Below are 13819 nucleotides of genomic sequence, written 5' to 3' on the forward strand. Positions count from 1 at the left end.
TCTGCTTGACGTGTGATGGCACGGTGTGGATTCTCTGTTAAGCTTGTTCGGACAGAATATTAATTTAAAATGAATGAAAACTAAATACTATTGAATATGTTGAAGCGGTATACAATGTTAAGAGTCTTGTTAGCTCGAAATGCTGTGTCCAGCCGCTGTAGCTCTGCTGCTCTCTGTGAACTCTCTATTCAAGCCAAACGCGCGCGTCTCTTAAGTGTCTGTCACGTGACTGTGTCGTAGCCGGTAACGCGCTCGGCCAAATGGCCACACAAGTACGGAAGGTGAATTGTGCCAAACAAAGGGTCACCACAATGTCATTATCATCATTTTAAAAATTTAAGTGACGGGTAAAAATAGATTATGACCGGATTTTTATGACCCTGTCAGTCAAAATGACAGACAACGAAAAAGTCTAGCGCAACCTCTGCATTACGGTCTCTTCATTGTCAAAAATTGTCGACAAAATGTTTTCGTTACAGTCATTGCTGACGAAAACAACACTGATGTGCAAGCTAAACATCGTTTGAATACGAGTCCCAAGGATGATCATTACCATCGGAGACGGTTGTTCCCAGCGTTTCACCCATTTTCCAGATTGCCAACTGCAAGCTTGGTGTGGACATGTGACTGCATTTTTACATCTGACTGGTATAATAGGGCAGTTTACATGGCGACACGAAGACGCAATGACTGTTGCGGAGTGGCCTTGCGTGGTTATGGTGTCGGCGAAGACGAAAAATTCTGAATCCTGCCTCCAAAGAGGAAGAATTCGATTGCGGGGGATCGAGGGGGGCTGGCTCTGTATGCATATCAAAGGCTCCCACGGCGCGACACCACGCCGACAACGTCAGCACTCGTACACGTCACATTGGGCGGGGGCAGCGGTGCTACTAAACATTAAAAACAGCAAATGTGGCGGAATGTCGGCTTTAATGTACTGTTTTAATATATCCTTAAATCAAATGTTGAATGTTTCCATTTTTGTGCCTTTTAAAACAAAAGAAAAATCCCATCGCTTCGAGTGGGCGGGCATATTTTTTTCCTGGCAGAGGAACTTTGGTGGGGTCAAAGTGCACCATTCGCTGTCGCCTTGTAAATCTGCACTGCTCCCTAGGACCTGGGATGAATACTACATCATTTTCATGTGGAATTGCGACATTGTTGAAATGGAGACGGGCCCATGTAAATGCAATTTTGAAATGTTTCGTATTCTCGGAGAGTCACAATGTAAACGGCCCCATAGTGTCATGTGATTTATGTTACGTCTCATTGGTGGAATTGGTAGTGACAGCAGGCGAACAAAAAAAACTCATAACAAGTGTGGCGGAGTAAGAGTCGTGTTTCTTCTTCGCAGATCTACTCAAGTAAAAGTTGTATGGTGTGGTAAAACTACTCTTAGAAGACTAAAAGAAGCGGACTCAGGATGACAACACACCTACCTACCTACCTCTGATTGGGATACAAAGTATCGTGATATAACCATATCCATATTGTCACACTCCTAATGTTCAGTAAAGCAATGAGAATGACGCAGCTACATCAACCTTACCTTCAACAGAGAGCTTTTCAATAGCACGTCTTTCTCCACGACTGCACAGTGGCGGCAAGCAAAAGCCGCGGATGCTGCGGCCTGTTCGCACTCGGGAACTCAGAACATAATCCGGGTCTAAGTCGTCACCACCCTAAAGTGGAATACACCAAATTGTTCATTTCTGCAGTACAAATGTTAATGTGGCCATACCTTCAGATTCTCTGGGTTGAGATCAGTCTTGTGATTGTCTTTGGCTTTGTAACCTTTATGTCTATCTTCAATCACAAGGTCCAGCAGATCTCTGAAAACTTCATAAGACTCTTCGTCTCCAGCCACACAGCCAACAGTCATGATATAGGGATGACCTATACATGTCAGAATATTTAAAATAGGTACTGGAAAATCTGAAGGGTGAGTTACAGTACCTGGATTATCCACGCCTGTCTGAATGACATCGTCAATTGTGAAGCCATTGGGGGTGGTGCGATCCTTCAGCTTCTTATACATTTCCAGGGTTAATAGTTTGGCCATGTGGTTGTTGTGCTTACTGAGATCTGGAAACTCATCCTTAGCGGTCAGCCCCTTCAGCTCAATGTTGCTTGGCATCAGGTCGTCAATGGATTCATCCATTTCCAACCTCTTCTCCATCTCTACCAGCACCCTGATGCCATCGACCACAATCTGAACCAGTCTCACCTCGGAGTAACCCAGTCTGTCAATGTTGGAGATGTTAAAAACTCCATCTGCGACAGCTGCGTCCCCACCGGCTGATGAACAAATAAAAGATCTTGAGGTACAGTGTTGAAATCAAGTTGCAAACTACTCGGAGCCAATATTTACCTGTACTCACGACACGTTTTTTCAGCCTCAGTCTCTTGAGAACCTCATCAAAATCTGGGTGCTTGCTCATGTTGGGCAGCTTGACATGAACACTAGCACGCAGACCGGTTCCTAGGTTGGAAGGGCTGGTGGCAATGTAGCCAAGGTGATCATTCCACATAAATACGTAACCTTTCTTCTTGAATAACGACTCCATCTAAACATTCAAGATAACCATAAGTCCTCAAAATGAACTTTGAAGTGAGTTAATATTTATAATATAATTCAAAGAAAAACCTCAGCAAGTCCATCACAGAAGCGAGTGAACACTTCTTTCATGTTGCCTCCTTTTTGCATTGAGATCACCCTCAGATGGTCCTTCTCATTCACCCACACGATAAACGTCTTGTATTCGTTATACCTTTAAATGAAAAGCACAAATCACATAAATTAGCCCTTTCAGTGACTATTTTTGGTCATTCAAAAAAATACTCTAATGACCTCTCTAGAAGGCAAAAGATTATTTATGGTCATTAAAGAACATTGTTGTTTTGAGTACCGTATTTTTCGGACTATAAGTCGCAGTTTTTTTCGTAGTTTGGTTGGGGGTGCTTCTTATACTCTGGAGCGACTTATGTGTGAAATTATTAACACATTGTTATAACATTTCACATGTATTTTGGTGTTTTGGATTGACAATGGTGGTTTGGTAAACTTGTTAGCATGTTCTTTATGCTATAGTTATCTGAATATCTCTTAATAGCTACGTTACGGTAACATATCGGCCACGTTCGCATTACATTGTTCATGCATCATGTAACATTATCATACTGTACACTTATTCAGCATGTTGTTTTCTATTGTATTTTTATTTTAAATTGCCTTTCAAGATGAAATATCTGTTCTATGTGTTGGATTTTATCAAGGGAATTTAACCCAAAAATGCAACTTATGCTCCGGTGCGACTTATGTTTTTTTTCCTCTTCGTTGGGCATTTTATGGCTGGTGCGACTTATAGTCCGAAAAATACAGTATATTAAATTTTTTAGGGAATTTTATGGCTGGTGCGACTTATACTCAGGTGCGACTTATAGTCCGAAAAATACAGTGCATTAATATTATTTATTTTTATAAATCAATTTATAATTTAACCATTTTATGCCTAATTTACATTTAACAAATAGGCATAAAGGATTGGAGTAGTACAAAACTACATGAAATACAAGTATTGACAACAGATTGAATTGAAAAATTGAAAAATAAAGCTAAAAATGAGAAAATCACAAATAGCCAATACAACAAAATCATAAGATAAAAAGTATCAAATATAGAACATTAATTCAAGACAAATATTTAAAAACATATTTTTTTAATTTAAAAAAAGTTTATGATTTCCTTTTCATTGTTCATATGTTCTTAAATTTAAAGAATTTTTGAAAAATTGGAATTTTCCAATTTTTGGTTGTATTCAAATTCTCTTAAATTATCATTTTTTAAACGTAATTATGGATTCCAAATGCTTATGAAGTTATTGAAAAAGTGCTTATATTGTATATTGCATATTACTGAACTCAATATGAGATCCCTCACAGTGATCCCTCGTTTTTCACGCTTAATGAGGACCAGAACCTGCCGCGATATATATATTTTTGCGTGTATGAGTGTGTTAGCATTGGAAAGAGATACATACTAAAAACTATGGCACTTCAATTGTAATAATTATGGTAAGTTTTAAACATGTTACTGTCCCACCAAATTATTTTTAAACAAGAGTTAAGTAGAAAAATGCTGTCTTTATTAAATGCTTCATTGAGTGAGTCAACTCAAATCCGCTCACACTGCTCACACACAATGAGTTGCTACAGTAAGTGTTTAACAAGCTAAATGATGATTGACACATGCGGCGCTTTGAAGTTTTAGCTTCCAAGCTTTTTTGGCAAGATCGAACCTCAACATCTGTCAGTCATAATTAACTTTAACAAGCTACTCCAGTGCACTGCCTGAGAAAGTAAAGCAGGTGGGAGAGTGACACTACGTGATCGGATCGGGACAGCTCATCTGTACAAAATTAACGATGGACTGATGGTGCGAAGTTTGAAGTGCAAGTAGCGAGGGATCACTGTAGTGCATTAATTTTTCCACCATGAATGAAATTGGTCTGCTCACATAAAGACAATCCCAAGCATTTTAGTATGGAGACATCTAATTCGTCAATAAAAGCATAACCGCTGTGTTAAGCTGTGACCAGCCCTTATACAAAGACACACAGGGATTCTACATTCACTTTGAAGGCAACATGCATTGTCAAACATTTAGGCCTGAATTTTGACACACGTTTTAATGACCCGCATAACCCTGTTTTTTTATGTAATTAGGTGTTCCCCCAATCCTTTTTGATGTATATGTCAACTCACTGGGTGCCATTGACGGTCCTAGACATTTAATGCATTTTAAATGGGAGGGGACGAATGAATGTTCATTCGCCCCTCCAAGTCAAAATGGATTGGACATCTAGCGCAATAGCAGCCAATAGGGAAAAATGTTTTTTTTTTTTTTTTAATTTGAATTTTCCCCTTACCAGACGCCTCTGCCGTCTGGCCAATCACGGGCCATCCCTGCGGCCAGCAGCAAAGGAGACGCTGGCTTTTCAAACAAGAAGTGGTCGTAAATCATCTGCTGCTGCTCAGCTTCAGTCATGTCCTTTAAGCGAGAGTATTTGCCTTGCATGTCTCCAGTCATTGATTCCAGAACTGCAAAAATACCATATTTCTTTAATGTATGTACTAGTAAAACTAAGAGCTGTCGTTACCTTGGATCGCAAGCTTCTCCACAGTTCGTCTCTCTCCGCGGCTGCAATGCGGTGGCAAGCAGATTCCACGGATACCACGACCGGTGCGGATGCGGGAACTCAAAACGTAGTTAGGGTCGAGGTCCTCACCACCCTTAGGGGGCACAACAAAGAACACTATTAGCTAAATGTGTGACATGCCTATTGGCATAGTTATCAATATACTACAGCCAAGAATCGATATAGTTTTAAGGAACCAATGGTTGCTATCAGATTTTGGGGCATTCCAGGGTCACTTTTAATGGTGACATATGATATCACATTACGTTTATATCCCAATAGGATATCGATATCCTCCCGAAATTTTTTTTAAGAAATGTCAACTTTTAATAAAGTTGGATTGGCTGCCATTGATGGCACTGGACTTCGGTGAATGAACCTAACAAATTAATGGTTAGCTCAGTGTTAACTCTAATGGTGGCCATTATTTTTGACAATAAAAAATGGACAGAAAGTGACCCCGGAATGCCACTAAATGTACCCCAAGTGACCAATGAACAGGGAGTGACAAGTGAGTACCCTAAAATGAACAAACCAAAATTTTACTGCCTGCCATTTTTCATTTAAACTGGGATAACTGAAGTTGAAAGCTCATCGTTCAGTGCCATTGATGGCACTAGAGGTCCATTTCATTTTCACAGCGAAGTTTCACATAAAATAAAATAATTGTTAATCACTCAAAAACTAACAGCGCAAATGGATTTTTTTCAACACCAACGAGCACAAACAAATAGGGCTGCAGCTATCAATAATTTTAGTAGTCGATTAATGTATCAATTTGTTAGTTCGACTAATCGGATTAGGAACATTTAATGTGTTGCAGAATAAATTTTAGTAAAAAAAAAATTTTAGTAAAAAAAAAAGGCTTGCTAAGATTTTCATTTGTGTGACTTCAAAAGCGCTCAAGAAATAAAATGTATTTATTTGTAATTATATTCCCACAAAAAAAACAGCTAAATATACCTATAAACTAAATTAGGAATTAATTAGGGCTGTCAAACGATTAAAATTTTTAATCGAGTTAATCACAGTTTAAAAATTAATCGTAATTAATCGCAATTCAAACCATCTCTAAAATATGCCAGTTTTCTGTAAATTATTGATGAAATGGAAATGCAACAATTTTATATTAAAACCCCTCTTAATGTTTTCGTTTTGATAAAATTTGTAAAATTTTCAATCAAAAAATAAACTAATAGCTTGCCATTGTTGACGTCGCCGAGTGGGACGTCACATGGGCTCCCTGCCGTTCTTCCACAGTGTCTTTCACCACGTAAGGTAGTGATTGAAATACAGCAGAAGGTGTCAATGGCGAGTTTTAAATTAATTAAGAGATCTAGCCAAGGCAAAGTCTGGGTAAGTTTTATGTGTATTTTGCATATGTATTTTGTTTGGGAATGCCAGTTCTCTTTGCATTGAGCGCTTTTCTTTTTGTGAACATTATTTTTTGAGCGATAGGAATATTATTTTTGTTGTGCTTTCACAAAATGATACTGTAGTGACTTAACTGTTCCGCCAAATGCATGATGGCAAGTTGGGCAACCATGACTGTCAGTGGTGGCTGCAATTGGTATACAGTATGTTTTGAGTTGTGTTCAAGCGTATTAAGAAAAAGATCGTCTGCTGTCATTCTTCCCCACGTCGTTTGCCACAATACTTATATGTTTAGTGAAAGAGTTGCCAAACTTAAGCCAATAAAAGGCGCGGTCCAATGAACGCCTGTGTCCACTTGCACTTCTCTGCCTTTTCCCTCTCAATGTGCCATAACGGCGTCATTGTAAACTGTTTGATGGAACGCATGAACAGGTCATTCCCTGCATGCGTTAATTGCGTCAAATATTTTAACGTGATTAATTTAAAAAATTATTACCACCAGTTAACGCGATAAAATTGACAGCACTAGAATAAATTGAAAAAAACATTAACGCAAAAACTTACCATATGTTTGTCTTAACAGGGAGCAGCTGGATTCAGCCAAGTTAAAGGCAGTGTATCCACCCAACTCAAAACTAAATGCAAACACTTTCAAAACAAACCATTACGTCACTCTAAACCACAGGTGTCAAACCGATTCCAGAAAGGGCCTAGTGGGTGCAGGTTTGCTTCCCAACCAATGAAGAGGATACCTTTTCACCAATTAGATCTTTTACATGTGTAATCAGTTAAACTTTGTCAGGTGCTGCTTGTTTCAGCAGGAAGTTCATTGGTTAAACTCTCAGCGCGTTATCGGTTGGAACAAAATCCAGCACCCACTAGGCCCTTTCTGGAATCGGTTTGACACCTGTGCTCTAAACGAATACCCAAAGCAGCAAAATTCAATTCAAAGCTTTTTTGTAATCGTATTACATCGATTAATCATTGCAGCACGACAAACGAATGATGATTTTCTTTCTGTTGGGGGGCCAACTTCACGGATGTGAAAATTTGGCGTTTGTAAATGAATTCTTTCCCTACAGAGACACACATCAAAAATCAGCGAATCATGTGGTTGACAACTGTGATTATACACTAATATACTACAGCCAGTAGGTGGTACCGTGTGCGCATCAAGCTTCGAAAAATGAACCCTTTCTCGAAAACAATTGGCTCAAGTGGTTCAATGCTTCATGAGGCTCACTACTTGAGAACCCTAGTTCAAATTAAAAGCTTGGGTAAAAACAAAAAAATGGAATTCTATCATTGTCAATGGCAGTTTTTGTATTTACTGAAACACTGCGCTAAAATATTCTCATCGTCTTTGAGAAAGACTGAGGAAGACAACTTTTTGACCTGTTGTCCGCGACAGTGCCAAAAATAAACATTGTTTATGTTTCCACTTAGAAATACCGTGCCCTCCATAATTATCGGCACCCCTGGTTAAGATGTGTTTTTTAGCTCCTAAAAAATTTTTTTTATTCAAATAATATGGGACCTTATTGGAAAAAAAGAAAAATCCAACCTTCAATACAAGTGCATTTATTCAGTGGGGGAAAAATCCCACATAAAGAAATAATTATTTGACATCAAATAATGCGTGTCACAATTATTAGCACCCGTGGTGTTAATACTTTGCACAACCCCCTTTTCCCAACAAAACAAGGTCTGGGGACTGAGATGGCCATGGGAGGAGCTTGATTTTGTGTCTGGTGAACCATTTGTGTAGATTTGGCCATATGTTTAGGGTCATTGTCTTGCTGAAAGACCCAGTGACAACCCATCTTCAGCTTTCGGGCAGAGGGCAACAGATTTTGATTTAAAATGTCCTGGTATTTCAAAGCATTCATGATGCCATGCACCCTAACAAGGTTCCCAGGGCCTTTAGAAGCGAAAAAGCCCCACAGCATCACTGACCCACCCCCATACTTCACAGTGGGTATGAGGTGCTTTTCAGCATGCGCATCTTTCGTGGCACACCAGACCCACTTAGAGTGGTTCCAAAAAGCTCAATCTCATCTGACCAAAGCACACGGTCCCAGTTGAAGCCTGGGACCATACGGCCAAATCTACACAGAAATGGTTCACCAGACACAAAATCAAGCTCCTCCCATGGCCATCTCAGTCCCCAGACCTTGTTTTGTTGGCAAAAGGGGGTTGTAAAAAGTATTAACACCAGGGATGCTAATAATTGTGACACACATTATTTGATGTCAAATAATTATTTCTTTATGCGGGGGTTTTTTCCCCCACAAATGCACTTGCATTGAAGGTTGGATTTTTCTCTTTTTCCATTAAGGTCCCATATTATTTGAATTAAAAAAAAATTATTAGATGCTAAAAAAACACATCTTAACCAGGGGTGCCAATAATTATGGAGGGCACTGTAACTTGTTTTTCCTCAATAATAGCTGCATCGTAGATAATTATTGTTGTATCAGCATATTGAGAGAATCGTTATCGTGAGCCATGTATCACAAATCGTATCGGGAGATACCCAGAGGCTCCTACTTGCCACTGTCTATCAAGGTCCTGATGAAATGTTCATACCTTTAGTTTTTCAGGATTGAGTTCAGTCTTGTGCTTGTCTGTTGGTTTGAAACCTCCATGTATGTCCTGAATCACAAGGTCCATTAGGTCTTTGTAGACCTCATACGACTCCTCATCTCCAGCCACACATCCCACAGTCATGACAAAAGGGTCCCCTGCACATATGATCATTGTGTAATATGATTAACGGTGGAAAGAGTGACATACACACTAACGTGGACAAAACCATGTTACAGTACCAGTATTGTCGACGCCTGTCTGAATGACATTATCTATTGTGAAGTCATTGGATGTAGTGCGCTCCTTGAGTTTTTTGTACATGTCCAAAGTTAAATGCTTGGCCATGTAGTTGTTGTGCTGACTGAGGTCTGGGAACTCCTGTTCTGGTGTCAGCTTCTTGGGCTCAGGCTGAGGCTTTTCCTCAGGTTCTTTGACGATACTAAACAGAAAAACATGCAACCAGGTTGAGTCCAACCTTGTTGTTATTTTTAATTTTCATCTATAAAACAGGAGAAACAATATTTTGAGGGCCCTATTTGACATCTTATTGTAGTATTACTGTTGCCTCTCTTTGGCTGCCATCGACGGCAATTGAGGTCCAATTCATTTTAACTGTATTCCAGACCCTCCCTGTTGAAATGGATTGGACGTCTATTGCTGTCACCATGTGTTTTTAATGACATTTTCCCTCTTTTACTAACTACCACAACATATACTGTATACTGGAAGTGAATGTGGACCTAATGCTAAATTTTGAAGAGATATCCACTGTCATGACCACTGCCAAGGGTTGAGATGATTATTTGGTTCTACCTCTTTTCAGTGGGCATCAGGGTGTCAATCGGCTCTTGTATCTCCAGCCTCTTCTCCATCTCTACCAGAACCTTGACACCATCAACCACCATCTGCACCAGCTCCACTTCAGAGAAGCCCAGCCTGTCAGCATTCGAGATGTCAAAGACTCCATCCACGGCATCTGTGTCCACACCACCTGTTGCAAAATGGTATTTCTTATTTTAAATTCAAAGGTTCAGTTGTGTTTTTCTCACTCAAAAACTTTTTTTAGGAATATACCGGTTCCACGTTTCTGAAGTCTCAGCCGCCTAAGAATCTCCTTAAAATCTGCATGTTTGCTCAGATTTGGAAGCTTTACATGTACACCAGCGCGCAGACCGGTGCCAAGGTTGGACGGGCAGGTCAGAATATAGCCAAGGTGCTCATTCCACATGAATTCTTCCCCTTTTTCTTTGAACAAGCCCTCCAGCTTGAGAGAGAAAAAAAAAAAAAAAAACAGCTTTGATAACAGGCATTAATTATCATTTTAAACTTGGCTTTTGTCAACCTTAAGGTCTGTTAACACTTTGTTACCAGAAATTACATTCAAGAAATGTATAAAAAGAATTGGAGGAATAAGTGCATGATCTAGAATTGATATAAAAATATGATTTGGAATAAACAATTTCAGGTTGTACCCTGCATCGATCCCCATAGGTAGCTGAGATTGACTCCTACCAGCCCCCTCCTCCATCACACCAAATTTTAAAAAAAATGGAATTAAAAAATTGAATTTATTAATATTCCCCTTATTCTTTTTACTTTTCATACTTTTAAAAAATCTTTTTGTTCATTACTTTTAATTTTAAAATTGTTATTTTTAAATTAATTTTCTTCTTTTTTGTATTTTTAAACATTGTTTTAATTCAGTATTTTCATCTTATTTTTCTTTTTTTTTTAGTTACATTTACTAATATATTCCCCAAATGCTTTTTGATGTATATTTGTTACCACATTCACTACCATTGATAGTAATAGACATCCTTTTTAACTGTCCTGATCAGCTGCTTAGACACAAAATGGGAATCTGAGTGTACTTATAGTTTGAACAGTTTCAATGTGCCACATGAGAGTTTGATATGCTCCCATTGTAGTTGTTCATTTTTATTTATTAGGAGAAAGCAGCACAGGAATAAGTTTGTGGAGACAGAAAGAAATGATATCACTGGGATTTGCTGCCAACCTTCGAGTCAAAATGGATTGGACATCAATGGCAGCCTTAAATGTGAGCCATCAAGGGGTCAAAAGATAGTTTGGGCAAACCTCTTTGAGTCCATTGCAGAACCGAGTGAACACTTCTTTCATGTTAGCGCCTTTCTGCATGGAGATCACGCGCAGATGGTCCTCCTCATTTACCCAAACCAGGAATGTCTTCTCAACATTGTGCCTTCAAAGCAGAAATGATGACCGTCCGAGCAAATTTGATTTTTTTTCTACAAGCGAGATCATCCTACTCACCAGATGCCTCTAGCATCGGGCCAGTCACGGGCCATCCCTGAAGCCAGTAGTAGAGGAGACACTGGCTTATCAAACAGCATGTGGTCGTCAATCAGCTGCTGCTGCTCTTCTTCAGTCATTTTCTTCAAGGGGTAGTATTTCCCTTGCAATTCTCCAGATAAGGAATCCAGGGCTGAAAGGTAAGTTTTAATTATTTTAACTGCGCACTGAGTCAATCTTACTCTAGATTTGTATTTTATCAATAAGATTGTTTAAAATAGAAGTGCTAAATACTACTCTTGAATTCATTACTATACGGAATGTTATTACAGTGATTCCTCGTTACTTTGCGCTTCCCTCGGTCCATCGTAGATTTTTTTTCAATTAAAAAAACAGATGAGTTATGCCGAGATGATTGCGTAGTCTCTTCCTCCCTCACCCTGCTCTTTGTTGTTCAGGCAATGGCTAGAGTTCCTTATTAAAGTTAACGATGATTGATAAGACTTTGTTTGATCTTGCCACAGATCCCTGGAAGCCTCAGCATTAAAGCGCCGCATGCGTCAATCATCGTTTAACTTGTTAAACAGTTGCTGTGGCAACTTATTGTGTGTAAGTGAGGAGATGGAGTGGAGTTCAGCGGACTCAATTTAGCATTTAACAGAGAAGCATTTTTATGCTTTATTGGTTAAAAATAATTCGGTGGGACAGTAACATTTTAAAACTTATAATTATTACATTTGAAGTGCTTGAACACCATTTATTAAAATATATATACAATTTTTTAAAATTATACTTTGGGGAAAATGTGAAAAAACATCTTATATGTATCTTTTCAATGCTGAATCTGAATTATTACATTGAACACACAGATTTTTTTGGGGTGCATTAACCAGGAAAAATGTGGGATCACTGTATTTGCAATTGATCTCAGTTAACTATTACTACTGCACATTAAAGTCAATGTCTCATTTCGAGTTGCTATAGATTAGTATTTTATCAATATGACAGTATTTAATTGCAATTAATCTTAGGTCATTTTAACGGCATAAAAGTTCATCAATAAAACAGCATTTAATTGCAATTAATCTTGAGTAATTTTAACTCATGGTCTCCCTCCCATTGACACTGATAGATGGCTAATCCATTTGAACTGGGAGGGCTGTCATCAATCAATAAGTGTCAAACCCTCCCTGTTCAAACAGATTGTACGTCTTCATCGTTAATGATATCCATTGATAATAGTAATATACTATTTTGTTATTATGGTAGTACATTTACAATAAAAGTGTGCTAATGACTACTTTTGAATCAATTATTATACAGAATGAGACTAATCACAATTAAAATTAGTATTTGAACTGTCAAAATTATCGCGTTAACGAGCGGTAATTAATTTTTTAAATTAATCACGTTAAAATATTTGACGCAATTAACGCACATGCCCCGCTCAAACAGATTAAAATGACAGTGTCATATCCATTTGTTACTTGTTTTTTTGTGTTTTGTCACCCTCTGCTGGCGCTTGGGTGCGACTGATTTTATGGGTGACACCATTAATGAGCAAGGTGTAATTATTGACACCAACAATGGCAGGCTACCAGTTTATTTTTTGTTTGAAAATTTTACAAATTTTATTAAAACGAAAACATTAAGAGGGGTTTTAATATAGAATTTCTATAACTTGAACTAACATTTATCTTTTAAGAACTACAAGTCTTTCTATCCATGGATCGCTTTAACAGAATGTTAATGTTAATGCCATCTTGTTGATTTATTGTTATAATAAAAAACAAATACAGTACTTATGTACAGTATGTTGAATGTATGTATCCGTCTTGTGTCTTATCTTTCCATTCCAACAATAATTTACAGAAAAATATGACATATTTTATAGAAGGTTTGAATTGCGATTAATTACGATTAATTGATTTTTAAGCTGTGTTAAAAAATTGAATCGTTTGACAGCCCTAATTTGAACATAAAAGGTCAGAATCTTTTTACAACTTCAAAATTCAGGTTCTGGAAACGTGAAATCCTGTTTACCTTGAACAGAGATCCTCTCCACAGCACGTCTCTCGCCACGGCTACAATGCGGCGGCAGGCAATAACCACGAATGCTTCGGCCTGTTCGCACACGGGTGCTCAGAACATAGTTGGCGTCGAGGTCGTCTCCTCCCTGAGGCAGAGAAAATTTGGTGATATCTTACCTGAATGCTTTTTATATGTATAATCATAACATGATGCCTGGCATAAACATGAATGAATTGCTTATGGCAAGGGTGTCTATCAAACTATTCCACATCGGGCCGCAGAGTGTGCTGGATTTCATTGCAACAAAATAAAGCGACTTGGATATCCCTGGTTTATGGCATGTTACAACCCTAAGT

At 38.4% G+C, this 13819-nt stretch overlaps 1 protein-coding gene across 1 annotated transcript in view; it reads right to left on the bottom strand.

Moving 5' to 3' along the window:
• Window positions 1-13819, bottom strand: part of LOC130931469 (creatine kinase, flagellar-like) — a 35953-nt gene that overhangs the window by 16517 nt on the left and 5617 nt on the right. Inside the window, 14 exon segments of the mRNA XM_057860301.1 lie at window positions 1550-1682; window positions 1742-1896; window positions 1957-2298; window positions 2372-2567; window positions 2648-2771; window positions 4929-5100; window positions 5160-5292; window positions 9162-9316; window positions 9401-9600; window positions 9975-10152; window positions 10236-10425; window positions 11259-11382; window positions 11454-11625; window positions 13476-13608. Coding sequence (XP_057716284.1) covers window positions 1550-1682; window positions 1742-1896; window positions 1957-2298; window positions 2372-2567; window positions 2648-2771; window positions 4929-5100; window positions 5160-5292; window positions 9162-9316; window positions 9401-9600; window positions 9975-10152; window positions 10236-10425; window positions 11259-11382; window positions 11454-11625; window positions 13476-13608 — 2407 coding nt within the window.

Source organism: Corythoichthys intestinalis, chromosome 15 (genome assembly GCF_030265065.1).
Source record: "Corythoichthys intestinalis isolate RoL2023-P3 chromosome 15, ASM3026506v1, whole genome shotgun sequence".
Classification (NCBI taxonomy): domain Eukaryota; kingdom Metazoa; phylum Chordata; class Actinopteri; order Syngnathiformes; family Syngnathidae; genus Corythoichthys; species Corythoichthys intestinalis.